Raw genomic sequence first — 21,233 nt, forward strand, 5'->3', positions numbered from 1 at the left:
AAAACAAAACTATTTGATCAAAAGCATGTTTTGTGTTAAGTCATAGATGTTATGTCATACAGTTGTAGTATCTAAAGATGCAACTTTATGCGCAAGTTGCACAACATTTACTTGCACAGGCTCAAAAGCGAAAAGAAGCATTACACATTGTGCAAGCTTTTCCTAAGTAAAAGCACTACTCCACTGCACTATAAAGCTGATGTTGGAATTGCCTTCCTTACTCTGTCTTTATTCACAAATATATTTAAAATACTGATTTACTGAATTGCAACTTTATACAAATTCAAAAAAAGTCAGCATTTTTACACAGATACTTTCTTTAAATTTAGTTGCAGAATACATGAAACCAGAGAGTTTGATGCAAGAGATCTTTTGCATCAAGAGATGCAAAGATCAAGAGAACTCTTACCACTTATTGCCTGGAGATCTACTCATTTATTTTACTCTTGACATTACATGACAGACGTCATCTCTGTTCTGTTTTATATAATAAAGGATTATAAGCATATTTCAGAAACTTTAGTCTCCAGCACAGACATCTTTCACTAGCCCAGGTTCATCTTCTGAAATACTTTTATATAAAAGCTCATTTAGAAAGGACTAGCATTTCCAAATAAAACCTGTATGAACAGGTTGAAAGTTATGTCAAAGCAAGCCACCAGTCAGTTAAAAAATAATCACCAGTCACACAAGAAATGATGACTGTAAAAGGTCCAGGTCACAGCAGAGCTTGACCATAGAGAGACCAGTTAGTACATATCTTGTATATACATCTAACATGGAAACAACTGCATTAAAGATCACATTTATTTACATATTTCATGCAGGCAGGCCTCTTAATAGTTAATGAATATTACACCAAATTCATATCCTAAGGAAGTACATACAGAAAGTCAATAGGCCAAATTTTAAGAAAACCTCTGAACTCCATGGAAGCTGTATACCTTCAGCACCTCTGGAAAGCCAAAACACATACCATTCAGTAATACCACATGCCACATACAGAGAGCCAAAACCAGACCACTGGAATCCCAGCTTTAAGTCCTCTGCTCTAAGCACATGTTTCCCATGAATGGAGCTTTCTCTCAAGGACTGTATTGCAAAGTCACAGATGTGTCCTTGTAACAAGATTTTAAAAAAAAACCAGACAGACAGACTTGCCAAAAAAATTAAACTGAAATGTTCCCTGCAAAATTGTTAAATGAGAGCAAGAGCTTGCAGCTAGAAGCACTAATTTCCCAGTACAGATAAAACATATACTATGTAATAGAACTTCAAGTCACAATAATTTAAATCTTTAAGAAATACTAGGAATTAGCATTTTTTCATATGAAATTACAAAAAATAGTACCTATGAAAAAGTATGTAACCTTTAAAAATCCTTAAGAACCTCATGACAGGTTGTTATTAGTTACGTGTTACATTTTTATAAGCATCTACAAAGGACTGAAACTTGTGACTGAAGTTCTACTGTATCATGGAAAAAGCAGTAAGATTGTACAAGAAAAAAAACCAAATCAACTTAAAATACAGAATTACTTTTTGCTTCATAAAGCATTTAACACTGATCCACTGCACAAATAACCACAAATACAATACAGATTTGTTGAGCATCTTCTACATGAAGAATACTAAAAAAATTACACTTCAAAACTACAATCTAAATCACCCAAAAATTGAGTTAAATGCTTTGAGTAATGAAGCAAAATATACCATGAACAGTATGGTTGATCCCCACACTGCACTGCTTTTAGCAAAGTACATTTCCTGTATTTGTTAGCAGTTTGTAACATCAGAGAGAAGAGAGTGGCAGCTATTCTGGCACATACTTTTTCTGCCTAGCCTAGGAAGCACAGAACTTTCACCTGAATTTCACTACCATGTGCCTTCATGTTAGCAGTTCCGCCCATTCTGACTGAATGCCAGAGCAAAAGGGCAGGTTAACTTAGAAAAACATGTCCCACAGTGTCTGTAAACGACTTTGAGATCCCTTCCATTCTCAAGAGAAGGAATTTTATGGTACATTAATATGCACTCAGAGCTTACACATTTTCAGTAATTTCAGACAAGACAAAGCCCACAGACAGATATCGCTAGTTAGGTATATGTGTGTTTATGACTGCCTCCCATCAGAACATGTTTGAGTCAAATTCTTTGAATTGCACCTTCATAGTTTTTAAAGACCAATTAAAATGTTTGCTGCTTTAAATCTTCAAGATAAAAAAAGCTACTTTGACTCTTTAAGTAGCACTACAACAGTTAAAGACAGAACCAGGATTTAAAGGTATAATCTACTGTTGAAAATCTATATGGATTGATGACCTTTGGAATAATTTTCATCCTTGTGTCTACATATTTGGACCTAAACCCCAACAATTTATGTTAGAACCTTATTAATTATTCTGATGCAAGATCAACTTTTATGCTTCTTTGAAAATTTCAGGCAGCATTTCTGTTTAAAATACTGAAAATATTTTAACTGCATCTATGCAAAGGTGCTCTTATGGGACAGTAAGGAGAAACTTTCAATGCAGGATCAGAACACCTGAATATAAGTATGTATGCCAGCAGTAGCAAACTTTTGACACAACATGTTTGTCACTATCACGACCAAGAGGTCTCTTCCTTTGGCATCAGACAACAGTGCTTTGGCATTAGTGGTGCAGATAAACCTCACACCCCAGACAAATACTTTTTCTATTTGTGTTTTTAAACACACACACACACACACACACACACACACAAAGTAGAATAGAATGAAAGAAACCACTCAATGAAAAGCAGTTTACAATAGAAAGATGTTAGGATGAAAAAAACAAACACTATTCCTTATAACAGAGGGAGAGAGATTAATCACTATCTACTCAAAACAGGCTACAAAAGAAATACCTTAAATTTCTCAGCAAGGTTGATTTACTTTGTATTTGCAGCATATTTTGATAATATCTTCCCCATTAGTGCGAGAATGGCTTTGTTTGGCAGGCATCTCCCTTATGCTTAAAACTAAACCCCCCAAATATTTAGTCTAACTGCCTTTTACAGATCAAAAATGGAATTAGAGTAAATTTTTGCTTAGTGAACTTAGAGCACACCTCACCTGCTCTGCAATTTGGTGGCTAAATTTCAGTACTTCTCCTATTTAAGAGAGAAAACTAAACCCAAAGCCATGCCAGTAAACAGGCTAAGTTATTTATACTAGCCTAACTATTACCTCTTGCTGACCCTTCACTTGCATGATCCTATCTCTTTTCTTACAGCCACATTAGCCATTATCACACCTTCCAGTAAATCAATTAATCTCACTAAAATGACAGCTACAATTCTTTTGCTGCTTGTTTTCTGCTGTTTTGGAGAATGAGATGTCTCCACAGAGGAGCCAAACAAATATTTGAACCATCAAAAAGCAAACAAGAAAAATGCATGCCAGAAGAGTAGGTATGGGGAAGATGAGAGCAGGGAAACCCACTCTACAGTGTCAGGACACTACATGATTTGTTTACTACTGCTCTTGACACCACCACCTCAGCTCCTCCTCAGAATGTTCTTTCATTTAAGTGTATATATATATACAACACACTATATACGTGTGTATATATGTGCCTGTGTGTACACTAAGTACCAGATTCAACTACTAAGGCACAAAGACCGGATTCACAAAAGGGCTTCTCCAGTTACTGGAGACTGAGTGCATCAGTTAGTTGCACTTTACCTCCTATTATTTTGCAACTTTCTCCTTTCAAGCAGAGATCTTGTCAGAAAAAGAAATGGGGGTAGATTAAGAACGTGCCAAAAGAAATCATAAACAAAACAAGCCCATTCTTGAATTCACAAGAAAGAAGTGCTAAACATGCCAGAAAGTTTTACTACAGAAGTAAGTTAACAGAGGAAATAAACAAAATAGAATTTACCCTGGTAAATATTTAATATTGTATTCCACATCAGTCGATTTATATATTATAAATTTTATAAGGTTATTTTATCTTTATTTAGAAGAAAATATAAAATCTCTTACGGAACTAGAAGGAAGAATGTGCAGGACCAAACAGTGATTTTATTTAGAATGCTAAACTGAAGACCTAGGAGGCCACTCAGTTTAATACCAAGCATGATAAAAGCATGGGGAACTTCAGCAGAGTGACCAACACGGGCATGGTTTTACAACCTGCCTTAAAGATTCAAAGGTCTGAAATCAGCAGCAGAAACCATGAAGGCAGTGTACTCTGCCAAGATGCAAGATTTTAAGCAGCAACAAACAGCCAGATGCATCAATGGAAGTGTAACATTTCATAGAACCCAAAGAGCTAATCTGAAGACAGATCAAATATTTTATCAGAGACAGTGCTGAGCAAGGAGAAACAAGGCTAAACCCTGAGCGCCGTATGTGGTTCAGCCCTCCCAGTGGTGACACCAAAGAACAGAAAAGCTGAGGAACAGAGAGCCACCCTTGCAATGAAAGAAAACTAGGGACAACACCTATGAAGAATTAAGCTGAGTCGTGAAGGGGGGCACTGATACTTCACTGACACTGTATGCCTGTTCAATGTGAGAGCTAAAGTGTGGACAGCAGTGTCAAAACAGTAATGTTAAGTGTGAAAAATGATAGCAAAAATTAACTAGGAGAGGGAGAAGAAAAAAGAAAATAAACCCCCCCAACAAATCAAAATAAGAGGTTATCAAACCTCTTTGTTGGTAACCCCAGAGATGTTTAATCTTGAAGCTACTGCTTCTGGTTAGCTAGAGATGTTAAAACAGTTTTCCACTACTTAAAAATTGTTTATGTACCATTTATTCATCAGTATAATTAATAACAGTCTTGCCTTTTATTGCCAACTCTTATATTTGCTATCAGGCTGTAATACTAAAGCAAAGTAGAATGGAGGGCAAGATTTCCTTTTTGCTTTGCACACAATGGCAATTCTGAAAACACTTACTAAGCTGTCTTTATTTTTATATTCTTCACATTAATCATGAACCAGTGTTCAGTGTAATTGAATACATTAACTTGGGGAAAGGCAGGGAAAGAACACCAAACCCCTTCAAATTCACACTATATACAACACACAAAATGTGAGTTGTAGCTACAAACAGGGACAACACTTTCTGGAAAGAAAAGCCTCCACTAATACTTCAAAATATATAAGCAGAATATTTGTTAGTAAACACCTTTCTTTATACTCCTCCTCTGTTCATTCATTGCAGGTAAAAATTCATGCAGTGTTCCTAAGCATGAGGCTTACAGCAACACATTTCAGGAAGAACATAAGACCACCTCTATAAAACATCCTGCCAATAGTCTTATAATATTGTCACAGTGAAGTAATTGAGATTACTTCACTGCTGAGTTGCTTACCAGACACACATCTGTTTGAATGTAATCTCTGAGGAGCTACTAATTTCCAAAGAAACTGTTTAAAAATACCCATGCTGCAGTAACATGGGGATCTGGTAAACAGAAAGACACTGAAACTTTGTCAAAATTATTTATACATACGCGCTATGCTCATGCACAGGAGAGGAATAAAATGCACAAGGGCAGGACCATACACTGTGAGAAGGAAGTGTTACTTCCAACTTCTCATGCTTAAAATACAGTGTAGGAAATGGGAGTCCAGAAAAGGTCATTTGGGACAGTGGGTCAGCATTGGAAGGAGAATTAGGAAGGCCTAAAAGGTCAAATGTAAGAGGTGTACCAATCCCAAACAAAACTATTTCAGTACAAACACCAAAATGCCTGCATATCAACAAGAAAAAAAAAAGTAATTACAAGCACTCCTCAGCAAATTAGCTGTTTAACACATTATCCTAGCAGTTATGTGCTGTAAAAAGATGTGGAAATCAGGAGGTGGAAAGGGAAATTTTCCAGTATTCACCTGAACACATGAAGTAAAGCTTGCCTGCCTTTCAAGTTTCAGCTGGTGGCTAGCATTTCTGTAGCATGTATTACATCGGCAAGGTATTCACAGTAGTGAATACTCACCATGGTCAGTGTAATACTGCTTTTCACCTTAAAAAATTAGAAACAATTTTATAAGTTGTTTGGCCAATGGCAAGGAAATCATTTGAGTAATGGATACTAAAGAACTGATGAGTTTCCAAAAGCCTTTAATCTCAATAACAAATAAAAAGAGACACACACAGCTTCAAACACCTGCACAGTATTCAGCTTTTCTTAGCACTGTATCAGCCTTCTGTTCACTGATTTTTGAATATATAAACATACTGGTACAGTTTGATTGCTACAGCAGTACCTACAGCTTAAGAGCATAGTGTTGAAAAGTCAAGTAATCTGGTAACTCTTTGCAAAAATAGCTTATGAATAGTTACTACTTTTTAATATGAAGACGAAATTTCCTTTAGTACTAGGGGTTTTTTTGGTGATTTTTTTTAAAGGTCTGTACATAATTAGTCTCCTAGTTTTTCCAAGAGCCAGTTCCCTTTATCTCTACTGTGACCAAAACACATGCACTCTTTCCTTGGCAAACTTACCTTACAGTTTAGCAAATCCCTTTCTACTACTATCATAAAAAAATCTAGCACCAATTAGTTCTCCTACCTGCTAATTTCCTCCTTTTGAAGTTAACAGGGTCAATTAACATTTTTGCAATTAAAACTGGCAGCCTCCATAATTTTTAATCAGTTCAAAACCATGATTTCAATATTAAAAAAGAAACAATGTAATAGTACCCCGTAGTACAAAATACTGAAAAGCTCCACGTTAAACTGTTACTGAAGCTTTAACAGAAATAGCCAAATACTATATTCATTGAATGAAACCTTTTTCTTGGTGAAAATAACTACCATCTGAGGACTAACTGTCCTTTAGAGAAAAATCAGTATATTAACAGAAAGAAACTCAAAAGACTTAATTAGTTGTAAGTTACTGCAGCTCACATTCAGGTGATATACCTCATGAATGCTGTTCACAAAATGCCTAAGCCCCAAAACTCATCAGAATTTGAACCTACATCTTTGGTGACATACAGAACCAACTGGCCAAGGCTCTGAGCAAGCTGCTCTACACCAGACATGTTCTGAGCAGGGGTCTGGCCCAGATGGCCTCTCAGAGTCCCTTTCAACCTGTGTGATCCTATGAATCCACATCTTAGAAGCTGCAAGGAAAAAGGCAAAAAGAAAAAAAAAGAAGAAAAAAAATAAAAAATGTGTGGCATAGCCACATCATGTAACACCTAACATGCGAAGCAGTGTTCTTCAGAACAGTATCAAAACCAGAGAAGGAAATAAAAACCAGAACATGAAATGCAGCAGTAAAGCAAGCATTTTGGCGGGAGCAGGGGAAGCGCACTAAATAGTCCCTCCCCAGTTTAGGAATCCAATACCGTTTTGTTTGCTGCCCATCACAACACAACATAAAACCAAAACATTGAATCTGATGCTTGCAAAGGCAAGCAACAGCCACAGTCAGCAAGATCTGTAGCACACGAGCTAAAACCCACTAAGTATCTTCTCGGAAAAAGTGAGCTAGAGTCAGAATACTAACTGCAAATTGTTAAAATTATCAAAATTCAACATCAACTCAGATACTAACATTGCTCTTTCAGTGTGCTTTGTGTAACTATTACAAAAGTAATTTGAGATTATTTTGAATGGAAGTGATTCCTTCATGTTTATATTCACCTTAGTCCTCCATGTAAAACTGACAGGTTTTCTATAATTTCACAATGCATTATTATCTTAAACTCTTTAAGACACAATTCTGAGCAATAAACACAAACAAAGATTGAAAGAGAAAGCATTCCTGATGGATGATTTTATCTGAATATCTGAGAGAATGGTAATTTCCCCTCACATTCAAATATACTGTTTTTCAACAAAAACTAACAGAGTAAGAACAGTATCTTAAATAAGGATAAGAAAAGCACCTGATAAGGCAGATATTAAAGTGTCCTTTGAAAACTCATTTTTGTTAGCAATCAAAAACCAGTGATATTTGTCTCTATCTTGAATATATTCTGTGTTAATTTCCTAACCACACAAACATGAAAGCATGTTTGTGCTTTATTTCCAGGACAAAGTTGTTTTGAAAACTGCAACAGAAGTAATTTCATTTATTTTTCAATATCGTAATGATATTTCACATATAAAGAATACAGTACTTTATAGGATTTCAATGTTTTTGAATGTCATCTTACTTTCTATTCTTTACTTAATGACCAATTTGTTTTGAGACTGATGCAGAATATGCAACATCATCTCAACAGATTCAGAGAGTGATGGATAGCTAGCACTGTATTCTATGACAGCTGGTCATACAGTGTCTTGATGGGCACTTATGTCAAAACATTTACATAAAACCTTCTCTTATGGATTTCATCACTGCGAAATACCCAGCTGTGAACACTGTACAGGTACATGTGTGCAAAAGAAGCACTTATGAATTGGCTTCCATCCACCATCCCCCATTTACTAACATGAAAGCTATATTCCTATGATTTTCCTATTGATGCTATGATGGAAAAAGAAAAATAGGTAAAGAAACAACTTCTACATAGACAACTCCTATACATGAGGAACTGCTTAGAGTCTGGGTTTTTTTGGTTGTGCTTGTCAAACATTTTGTAAGCCAATAAAAATCAATTATATGCAGAAAAACTGGTTGAGATTTTTTGTTTTGGTTTGGTCTTGGGGTGGGTAAATTTTTCATTGAGAAAATGCCAGTCTCTGAGAAACAACTTAATGGAGAAGATTGGGACGGTCTTGCTTCACTGCAGCTGTGCAAGCACAGGTAATGGCAGCGTGACGAGTACAGATTTGGTCCAGATCCCTCAGGTTTTGATTCAGCATGTGAACCACTATGGAGATTAGACCAAATTGCAGTCTGGATCCTGGACCATGATAGAGCAATGTCCTTGGAGAAGTTGTGAAATATAGGAGAAGCTACAAAAAAGAGCTCTGAAAGCTAGTGAAGTCTGGTTTTCACATGACAGGTTCCTGGTTTTAGACTTCAACCAGAAAGCTCTTTTGCTTTAAGAGTATACAGTTCCCATACATTTCTGAACACTACTACCTCTAAAATAAAAATAATTTAAAATTCAAGCTTGTCTTGTTTACCTCGTAACATGAATACAAAGCAAATACTAGGACAGAAGAACTACTGGGTACATAAATGGCTGTCCTTTCTCTCTCAGGGGCATTTTACTTGAAAATAGTTATGTTAAGGTCTAATGTCAAAGTTCCTGTGCTCACAGCTTTTCTTGTAACAACGTCAGGACTTTGAACTCCTCCAATCTGAAATTACAAAGTTACTACTACACTAAATAGAAGTTGCATAATCAGCCAGAAAGAAATTTAAAATTACCTATTTCAGAATGTATTTAAAAAGCACATAAACCCTACTTTTCGAACAGCTTCCTCAACTTCTTTGTTACTCATTTCCAAGCTGAAATGTTCCTCTGCTCCCAAGTGAAAAATAGATACGTAGTTTGATACTTTACTAGAATTCTGTACACTTTGGGAGAAAGCATTAATTTCAGATGTGTCTTAATACAGCACTAAAAAAAAAAACATTCTTCTGTTCAGACTATTGCCACCATATTTTTATTTTTTTTTTTATAATTGCTTTTCCATGTATTTTCAAGATGCCAGAACTTAGCGGTTAGGTTTCAAACACTTTGTAGTTTTTCAGATAAGATAATGCATACCTGAAAGACAGTCACTCAATCCTCCACAAAACTTGATTTCTTGGCTTAAAAGAAAATCTCTGCACAGTTAGTGAACAAAGGGGAAATTTAAAATGGATCAACCAGCTTTCTTGTTAGGCAGCAATACTCCCTACATTACTGCTAAAATTACACTCCTTCAGTTAGTATTAAAGTTATCCTACTTATTTTTTAGTTTTGAAGTGGCATATATGCACAAAAATGATGCTTCCACTTCTAGCGGAAGTGTAATTAAAAACAGTGATTAGCTGACTGCCTTCTAGATATGCACCACCAACAAAAACCTACTCCATAGCAAAAGGACTTAAGACAAATACAATTTATCCAGCAGAATTTGAGAGTTATTTATTAGTACTTACTGGAGTGGAACTGAAGTCTAAAAAACCCAGCAAAAAATACATAAACATCTCCTCGGATCTTTAAGCTGCTCTAACACATAAATTACTATAGCCACTATGCTGGTAACAGGGTAACATCTGAACGGACTCAAAACGAATGCCAGGTTATAGTCTGGTGAAAGGAACTTTTAATTAAGATTCAACTCTTCTGAATGTAAGCCTCACTTCATAAACATACACAAAAATATTTTACTGCATTGCAATACGAATAGCAGATTTAGTCTGCCTGTAAAAACAGATGGGCACACTTTTCCTCTTCTACTTCGCCCCCCCCACTCATAAGCAGATAAACCCTGTCTCCTCCACAGGACTGAAGCCTTTCTAACATCTACAGTTTCATTTGCAAAACCAGTTTATTTAAAAGAAATGTTTCCATTTCTAAACTGCCTATAATTAACCTACATTTCCTCTCCTTGAAAATGTTCATATAATCTTTACAATTTTAGATTAAATTCAAACTTGAAGTGTGTTGCAAAGCTTAATGGAAAGGTCTTGAACCGATTTCTGTAAGCCTAACACCAGGAGAGATGACAAATTGAAAAACCAAGCAAAGCATCCTTCAAATGAATGTATTAAAAAGTATGCTATAAATTTGTTCCTATTAGGTAAGTATCAATGTTCTGTTCAGTTCTGGTAAACATAAGTAACAAAATTTAAAAAAAAAAAGAAATAAATAAATAAAAAAAAAAAGACACTCATAGAAGCAGCAACATAACTACCAGCCTGGAACAATGACCATACTAGGAAATCTTGGAGGAACTAAGATTGGCTCTAAGTTAAGAGAGGAAACTAAAGGATATAATGTCAGGAGTATGTAAAATAACGATTGGCAAAGAGCTATTTTTCCTACCACCTTGCTTCCTCTCATACCACAAAAAACAGTAGCACTGGCCAATGAAATGGAAAGAAGAAATTTAAAATTAAAAATATAATGTGCATTTAGCTTGTAAACTGCAAGTGTCCATTGTACTAAAGACTGCAAAAAAGATTACATGCTTATGTAGGAGTTAACAAGATCACCAACAGCTTCATTGTGAAAGTGTACATGGAATACAATCAACCTTTCAAAGTTCATACCAGACCAACCAAAATGTTCAAGGAAAAGCACTCCTGTGGGCTGGATGCTCCTTAACCCACTGTACAACTGTTCTGTGCTTTTTTTTGTTTTCTTCATTAACCTTAATCTGCTACATCTATTGCTGATTCCTTTTATGCATATGTCAGATTAAATGAACCATTTCCATTCCCGGCCTTCAATCAAAATTCTTCAAAATGTGGAATTTTTAGCTTATTCTTAATCACAACTGCCACTGGGATTCTTTCATTAAGTATATTTTATGTATCTTTTGTGCACACATCAAGGCAGAAATTCTATTTTTAGCTGTGGTAAATGAAAAAAATTAGCTTTCAGAACATTCCCTTCCTCCTGCAATTAAATCATGAAAACAGAACTAAAATGTAATTCTCAGATCATGTGCTATTGCAGCAGTAGTTCATTACTTTAAGAATGAGATTTAAAAAAACTTAGTCATCATTTCCATGCTGAAATCCCTAAACAGTTTGAAAACTTGTATAGCATTTGTCACCCTACCATCAGTACATTAAAATCTCGAACTCTTTACAGACACTGCATGATTTCCCTTCATCTCCTGTTTGTGTATTTGAAAGAATAACAAACATTTTTGGTACAAAACAGTAGTCCTATAAAGAATTCCAATATTTTGATCTAACCACATTTTCCTGGTGAAATAAGAAGCCCTGCAAACAAATTTTTAAACTATGTGATTTCAAAAACAAATGTCAGAAATGTACTTAAAAACCATTTGTGCCAAGTTTTGAAGCTGTTAAAAATGGAGAATTGTATTCCTTTTTTTTATTTTCTGTGTTATCTGAATTTATTTTTAGGCTTTTAAGGGAAGCCTATTTGAAAATAAATTATAAAGGATCTCCCATGCAGAATCTAAAAGTATCTCTAGAGCAGGTACAATGGAGATTGTATACTTGTATACATACTGTTGATCTTCATGCACATTTATCCTGCAGCATAATGTTAAAATAAGTGATAACTGAAGAGATTTGGAAAAAAATTACAAAATCAAATTACACAGATCAAGATTTTCAATATGTTATAAAACACTTTCTAACAGTGTCTAGTAATAAAGTAAAAGAAATTTCAAATAAAGTTTAAAGTATTTCAAGTTCACATTTAGTAAGTGAAAATGTAAAATGCTTTCTGTTTAATATACTTTGATAAAACGATTTAATAATAGGTGAGTAAATACAATATGAGTAGCCTTATTATTTCAATTGAAATGTTACTACTTTATTAATAACAGTTCTCATGATTACACAATCTACAATTGCTAAAAATTATGATGCCCAGTTAGATCATACATACAATACAAAGCCTGAACAAAAAAGTGAATATAAAAAAAGGAGAAACCAATCTTACCCATTCTTGAAATATAAAACATGTGCTCTTTGAAGTCCTGTTTCCAGGAAAAAACCAAGTTCTTGTTCATGTGCAGTGGGCCCTGGCTTAGGGCTTCTGTTTTGTATATTGGCATTAATTATCTAAAAGAACAAAAGGGGGAAAAATTATTGGAAAAAAATTAAAGTTTTGTGTACTTTTACACAGAAGTTAATACTTGATGTCGGAGAAATCTTTTTCATTTGTACATGGTGGCTAGTAGAGTATTTGTATACTTAACCTCCTTTCCCAACTAAATACCAATCCTTTTGCTTTTGGCTATACCCTTAAAAGGTAATTTCTTCACCAAGCAGAAATGCCACTAAGAAAAATTGTAGAATACTTTTCCAGAAATTTTTGTGAAGAATGGTACACAAAAGAGAAGTATACAAAAAAGCATATTGGCAACCTTATTCAGTAGCAGGAGGTGATGGTATTCAAAATCTAAAACCCTGATAGGTTTAGGAAAGACTGCTGCAGAAAGCATTAAGAAGATTAAAAGTGATCTCCAGAGTGATTTCCAAAAAACAATTTAGAAACTGAATTTGTATTGCATCAACAGTAAAAATGCTCTCTTAAAATGGACAGCTATCAGTTTTCATTTGCCTTCACATTCACACAGTGTACCAGCCACTAAAAGACAATCTTAAACCAAACAAAAAACCCAAAGCAAAAAACTCTAAGAAAATAAAAATGTGTATATATTTTTAAAAAAGCATGAGTTACTTTTCTTTCCCCCATCGTATCAAAGTTTTCTTTCCCCTTCCTTTTGCTTGTGTGACCCTATACTGTATCTAATAACCCCTTCAAAGACAACTGTCAAATGACAGACCTGAGGCTTGTAAGCAATAAGTCTGAAAAAGAGGGTCAGATTGATATTGCTGGCTCGCTTCATTCTAATAGTACTTACAAGCCAAGAACAGAGCCCCAGTTGTATTGTATTTTGCCCAACCAGATCTCAAAGTCTAAATAAATTGCAGTAGTGTTTAACTCCTAGAAAGAAAGGGTATCAAACATTTTCTTTTCTTTAAAAAAAACCCAAATCATAACACTTGAAGGATTTCTGCTTAAGTGGTAAGGAACAAGACAAGGTTAATGGTATCAAAGAAAACAAAAGGAAATAAAAGAGCCTGTGTATCCCTTTAAATCCAGATAAAGTGCAAAGCTTTTAGATCATGAAGCATTATGCTCTTTACAAATAAAGAGCCTAACTTTATTTTTTCATAATTCATAATCCATAAAACTAGAGGGGAAAACAGTAACTTGCCTAATATTCTGCACAGCTGTTTGTAGGTTATATTTGGTCTAACAATATGAAGCTTGGATATATCAGCTTTCATCAATAAAAAACAGGTCTCCTGCATATCTAGTACCTCAGATTTTAACTGTAACTGTAGTTTCATACATATAATAAATAATATATTGAGCAGATAAAACGACAAATGGGCTATCAAGTCCAAGAACATTGTCCTAATCCAATTTATCAAGCTAAGATTTATCTGAAGTTCATCTATGTTTTAAAGTCATATGTTTAACTGGCTATCATATCTGATTATTTTTTAATTGTCCCAGGATTGTACCTATTAGCTGAAGTAAACACACTTTCAGTTACTATTCTGGACATCCCACTGCTATGTCAAGTGTCTTGCTGACAAGTACAAAGTTATTTCAGAATTTTACCTTCAAGTAGTTTTATAAAGAGGATTTAAGAGCAGTTAAGTTATTGGCTCCAAATAAACACCAACAAGATCAATTTTCAATCTTCATAGCTTCATTTTGAATTGAATTCTTTTTAACAATTATCTGAAAAGCTAGTAAGTATATGCATACATTGTACATACACCAACATGTGTATTTGAAAGACACCATAATCCCATGTCCATAAATGAACTACCGTAGGGTAACAAGAGGCCACAGATCAGCACCTTGAATACATATAGTAGTTCAGAGGAGCTCGGTCCCTTTTTGGACTACTAGCACTATTTTCTAAGAGAACAGTCAGAAGAACAGCTACCGTACATGCATTAAGGCGTACTAATTTATTGTCCAACTGTAAGTGTGCATTGAAGTCCTAAGAAAACAAATATATAGATACCTTTTAGTTGAGCTACCAAAATATATTAATGAAAGATGAGCCACGCAATTCTCCAGTTAAGAAAATAACCCCAGCTTACCCTTTCTATCTCCTGAAGGTACAGAAGAGCAATATCCCCAGCCTTCTCGTAGCATGTAACAATTTCTTGTTCACGGTCTACATGGAGGTTGCTAGCTGAAGAAGAAATTGGCAACTTCTCAAGACAGAGACCTGGTGGTGGTGGGAAATAAAACTCGAATGAAGCATTAAAAACTAATGTCATATAATGCTATACCTAAAAAATAGTCCAGGCTAAGCCCCTTTGGTCAGGAGAAGAAACAAAGAAAAAAAATACCAAAAACATATGAATATATGGTCTTCTGGTACAGACACAAATAAATATATAAATAACAGTGACTCCTTAATAATTATAAAACCATAAGTAGCAATTTTTTAAAAAGCAATCTTGATATAAAAGACATTATGACAGCCTACCACAAAAATGTCTGGTGTCTTTCTATACCAGTTTACTTAATATATTAAGTAAATGTATTTTCTTTATGTATCTTCACTTTCCCAGAGTAAAGAAAGGCACTCAAGGCAATAACAAACTTATTAACAGTGCAAGGCAGAAAGATCTATAAAAACATATTTTAAAAGAAAAAGAAGTTAGAAAGCATAATGTTTGTATTTAAATTTATCTTGTGTTTTGAAGGGTAAAAAAAAGGTCTTTGCTTGTCTAAAGTAAGAACTCAATAACTCTTACTAATCAATGCTATCTCCTACATAAGCCACTTCTTATGGCTTAAAACACAAAAAGTTGTTTTCCAGATAATTAGAGAAAACAGCTGGAAAGGACCTCAAGAATACTAATCCATTTTTCTGACAGAAGAATCAACCAACCCCAGACAGCTGTCTATCCAGTGCCTAGCCTCTGACAAGAGGGATGCCTTAGCCTTCCTACGCAACATATCACAGAACTCAACTATTCTCACAATTAGTATTTTTTCTTAATGTCCAGATCTTCCTCCCTAGATTAAATCACTCCTAGTCTTCTTCATAGAAAGATTATTCCTTTCTTTACAAAACATTTTTTCAATAATTCTCTAGAGAGACAGACACACCTGCAACAAAGAATGTCAGTTCTCACTCTTTTCATGCTTCCTTGACAGCTGATAATTTTTATCTCCTCTGGACACTCTCCAACTGGTTACCTCTACCTTGTCTCACTGTGCCCAAACTGGAAACACGGCTTCAGTTGAGGCCTCAATAGCACTGAGCAGAGATTAAAGACTTCCTGGTTTTGATATAGGGTACTTTTAAAAAATAAAACAATCGGCAGAACTTTAGTGTCTTCCCTTACATATTAGTAAAATGTTCTCTTCTGTTTTGACCTGCAACAGATCATATTTTGCAAGCCAACTGCCTCATCAGTTACCCCATTTTATATTTATCTGCATAATTATTTGTATTTGAAGTGTAGCACTTCAAATAGAACATATGTTCTTAAGAGATTTATTTCAGGTCATCCCTCCAGCTTGTCAGCAGTAAATGCTGATCCTAAAGTGCCCTCAACTGCTCCCACGTTAATGTAATTCACAATTTAAATGACCATATTCTCAATTCATCATCCAAGGTTTTGAGAGTCTGTTGCTGGAGAAACTAAAACCAAAACCAACAACAAAACACAGATATATATTGGGCAGATGTCTGTAGAATGCCAGGCAGTATAAGACCCAGTTTGGAGAATAGTTTATCAAAGGATTTCTGTCCATCAATAATGTATGGTGGGGACAGTATTTTTCATTGGAATTACAATAGTTTTCTTACTAAAACAACTTGAGAAGACATAGCCATGGGATCTGGAGTTTATTGATAAACGCAAAACTATGCAATATTTATGACCTCCAGATTCTTTTAAAACATCTATTAATTTTCAATACCTCCCTGTAGAAGTATAACGCATCTGTATAGAAAACACCATCATCAAGCCGTATTTCTGGCTTGAGAGGATGCCTGAAGTCTGTATCAGCTTTTGGGCCACCTTTACTCTCCAATCTACCCTTTTACCAGTACGAACAAGACACCCCACAGCTGTATTTGCTAGCTATACACCCAGTTTAGACAAAATCCTGACTCCAGTACTAACTGCTCCACTAAAGACAAAATAAAATTCAATATACTTTTCAAAAACCTACACATTCCTAAAGCACAGCAAACACACAAATAGTCTGTCTGTCTTTTAAAAACCTGCCAAACCTGAGTACAACAGACACTGAACTTCCCTGACATGTTATGGTTTTTACCTAATGTATCTCTAAAAATTAAGAATATTTGAAAATAGAAAGCTAATCTGCTTTCTTTCAAATTTTCAATGAAATAGAAAATATCTGAGAGGGTGGTGGGGGTTTTTTGCTAACTGTAAGTCATAGACTCAAAAGCAGCAAGATTTAACTATAAGCTATAAAAAAAGGTCAAGTTATCTTGCTACTGCAGTAAGCTTGACCAGACCCCCGATAAGAAGATCTAAATGTAAGGTTGGTGCCAGATAGAAAGTTTGCAGTGCCCTATACAAACACTTTCAAACTCAGAGGTGACCATAAAATACAATAAATGTGCTGCAATAAAAAGTCACATCACTAAAAGCACCAGATAGTTGTAAGCAGATCACTCCTCCCCACCCCATCTCTCACATGACATGAACAGCCAGTGCCCCACAGTAATCCTTCACTACATGAAACAGATTACTCAACCAGCTATTTGTAGATTTGACTTGGATTTACTATTTCTATTTTTATACTTTATGCCCACAACTATAATCTTTTTAATCTGAAAAATTCATTATAAAAACATTCTCTCATTTTAGCTGAGAATTTTCTTTAAAATATGAAAGCACTTTGGTGCTCTGCCAGGAACTTTAATAATGCAGAAGGGAAGTACAAAATTCTAAGTGTCCTTTGATGAAGTATATAATATTATTTCTTAGAGTAACTTTATTATACAACTAGTATTCACTGCATTTTTCCTGGCATGTTTATTACAGCCTGGGAAAGTATGTATATTTTAAGCATGCGATGCTTTGGAGCAGGAAGTTCATGTGGAGAGCTATCCTGAAATGACAACATAACAGGATGGTTTGGATGCTTCATTCCTTGCATCATCAGAACAAATAATTACTATTAAATACTGTATTAAAAATACATCAATGAGACAAAAAACCTTGAATAGATTATAATTTCTATAACAGGTTAAAATCAAAGAGTTCCTCCAGACTACTAATTTATTTTTTTTCTTAAATACAGATGAAATTTAAGAAAGAGTGTATTAAAGTACATAAAAGTATTGTTTAATTTTAAATAACTATAGTGACATAGCAAAAACAACCACATAATATACTGCCCACTTCTTTGTAAGAATACTGTGAGAGGACAAGAAGTTAATTAAAATAGGGATTATTATATTATGCCCTTGAAAAAAGAATGAGCAAGTGGTAACACACAGAACTGAGGAACACATTTATTTCAGAGAAATACATATCGCCCTGAACTACCCACTGAAGACTTTTGCATATATTCAGACAAGTCAGTTCTTCCCTTTGTGCTTGTTCCCACAGCTGCCAGGCAGGAATCTCTGCTATTGTCCCTCAAGAGGGCAGGAATTTCTTTAACTGTTTATAAACTGCTTTGAGATATATGGAAAAGAGGTACATGATACTGCTACAAAATATTATTGCATTTGTTGTAAAGGTCATAGCTATTGGTTTATTTAACTGTGCTGGTTTTGGCTAGGACAGAGTTAATTTCCTTCATAGTAGCTTGTCTGGGGCTGTGCTTTGGATTTGTGTGGAAAACAGGGGTGATAACAGAGGGATGTTTTAGCTACTGCTGAGCAGTGCTTACACGGCATCAAAGCATTTTCTGATCCTCATACAACCCCGCCACTGAGCAGGCTAGGGGAGCACAAGGAGTTGGGAGGGGATGAAGTTAGGACAGCTGACCCCAAATGACCAAAGCATACCATATGGAATCATGCTCAGCATATAAAGCTGGGGGAAGAAGAAAGAAGGGTTTGATATATGAAGTGATAACATTTTGTCTTCCCAAGTAACCATTACTACTTGATGGAGCCCTGCTTCCCTGGAGATGGCTGAACACCTGCCTGCCGATGGGATGTGGTAAATTAATTCCTTGTTTTGCTTTGCTTGCATGCACAGCTTTTGCTTTACTTATTAAACTGCATTAATCTCAACCCACAAGTTTTCTCACGTTTGCTCTTCCAGTTCTCCCCCCCCATCCCACCATCTGGGAGTGAGTGAGCAGCTGTGTGGCGATCAGTTGCTGACCAGGGTTAAACCATGACAACAACCTTCATTGGTTATTTCGTTTTATTCTGCATTCAAGAATATCCCATCAATTGATATCGCAAGTTGACTTTGATATTCATTCCTTTTAAGTTTAAGCCCTTCCAGTCAAAATCACCTTCAAGTAAAAGCTTCCAACAAACTGGGTCAGTTTTATTTTGGGAAGACACTTATCTCATACATATCTAGTCCTGATACCAAGCAAGATGACTCCTGAGGGACAAGAAAGTGAGAAGCAGTGAAATGAATACAAGTCAGTACTAGTTAAGCTTACATGTTTTTCAAAGTAACTCTAAAATTGCTTGTCAAAAGAACAGAACAGCAACAAACTGTATTTCAACAAGAAAAAAGTATGCCTGATATTGCATTTACATTGTAACTCACAAAGATTTCTTTCTATCTTCAAAAACTTTATAACTTACGTGTATTTTGCAAAAGATTCAGAAAGCAAACCGTAGATAGTTTTGTCACTTATTCCAAGTGGCATTCTTGTGCTTATGGTCTCAAATCAGTGGCCAAGGTTCCACCAAGTAAACTATTTCATTTTTCACAAACACAAGAACAGACCAGCCCTACCACCACATGTGCACTCAGTGACCACTACCCAAAACCAAGCAGGATTCAGTAAGAAGAAGTAACAAATGTTACAATGTTTAAAAAGTCCCCATGGAATAGATCTGCTTAATTTTAGATAGGCAGCCGTTTTTTGTGATGGACAATAACAGTAATTACTTTTCATTTACAAACCATTAAAAAAAAAAAAAGCAGACATCAATTCTGTAGAAAAATAGATTACTTAACACTCCCATTTCATTATACACAGTAACCAAAATTACTCTTAAGGTTAAAAGTGAATCCATAGCACAGTTCAGATCTTTACTAAGTACTCCTACCACTCAGACCACTACTGAGACCATTTAAAAAAAAAAAAAAAAAATCAAAACACAAGGCTAAGAAAAGCCTATCACATTTACTGCACTGTATATCTGAGGATTTTCCATGATGCCAGCCAGTACCTTATCTCTAAATTTTACAAACTACAAATAATACTGGACCCCATGGTATATCTACTGTTTTCAGTAGACAAGTCAAAGGACAGAGGAAAAACAGTGGAAGATTATTTTATACTTAAGTAAACAAACATGCTTTTTGCAAGAGAGAGAGAGTGACACATCAATAGATAAAGTTTTCTGGTTTGCTTCCTGTTTTCCTTAAATGGACAGAAAAAATCCAAGTATGTATGAGTATACAGTACTTTCTCTTCCCTATATAATATGCAAAGCAACACTGGTAAGTGTTCCAAATGCTGCAAACACACACAAAAAAAATAATAATACCCCTTCATCTCCTTTTAAAAAACGTCATATTTATCTTATATATTTAGAACAAACAATTATATAAACTATAGCAAACATTTTTTAGTAATTTTAAAAGAGGAACTGAAAACAATCTGAGTTACTGCTATCAAGGAATTCCTACAGTTTATTTCTGAGCTTAGAACAAACACTTCTAATCTCACTGAAGGGAAGGACTTATTTCTATAAGTCCTCAAAGATTGTGAAAGAATTTATTTAGAAAGCAAAGCATGAGTTCTTAACCTCTTCAATTCCCTAGTGGTATTTGTAAAGTAATCATTATAAAGCAAAGGAGGAAAAGTAAGAATAGAGTAGGGAAATATATCAATAACAAGCTACATCTTTCACAGTAAGAATTTCCTGTTTCTTTCGGCAATCTAAAGAAACGCAATTAACTTCTCTGATTTTTCAGGTACCTTCTATTGCCCATCCCCCTATGCCAAGATACAGGCAGGGAAAAAAAGTCTACAGAATCTGTCAGGATGCAGGATCTCTATGGCTAGTTTCCAGAAAAGGCATCAGAAAGAAGTCAAGCCCCCATTCTCTCAGCATACTTAGATTTAAGGGAAGCTGCTCTGGCTAGCCACTCTTTTAAACACAGACTACTTACAGAGAATTAAATTCCATTCTAGATGACACCCAGAGCAACAGAAACACAGCTTCCCAGGGTTGAAGACAGTGTTTTGTCACGTATGCTCACACTGCAACATCATTTCATTAGTACAGCTCTTCTAATGCCATAGATATGCTAGTACTTCTAAGTATCTTGAAGTTTCTCAAAGTTAAAAAGAGAAAAAAAAACAACCCAAAAACCAAATAACAAACACCACTCGTCTGATTTTCTGAAAACAAAGCCTACTTATTAATCCAAGCACTCAATAAACCCATAAGAATATTTA

At 35.1% G+C, this 21,233-nt stretch overlaps 1 protein-coding gene across 2 annotated transcripts in view; it reads right to left on the bottom strand.

Moving 5' to 3' along the window:
• The window catches only part of TTC7B (tetratricopeptide repeat domain 7B), a 144,651-nt gene that overhangs the window by 93,329 nt on the left and 30,089 nt on the right, over positions 1–21,233 (bottom strand). For both annotated transcript variants that reach the window (XM_055812625.1, XM_055812635.1), the window contains exons 4-5: positions 14,720–14,850; positions 12,528–12,649 (exon numbers count right to left, since the gene is read on the bottom strand). In XM_055812625.1, the coding sequence (XP_055668600.1) occupies positions 12,528–12,649; positions 14,720–14,850 (253 nt within the window). The remainder of the gene's footprint in view (positions 1–12,527; positions 12,650–14,719; positions 14,851–21,233) is intronic.

Source organism: Falco peregrinus, chromosome 1, assembly GCF_023634155.1.
Source record: "Falco peregrinus isolate bFalPer1 chromosome 1, bFalPer1.pri, whole genome shotgun sequence".
Classification (NCBI taxonomy): domain Eukaryota; kingdom Metazoa; phylum Chordata; class Aves; order Falconiformes; family Falconidae; genus Falco; species Falco peregrinus.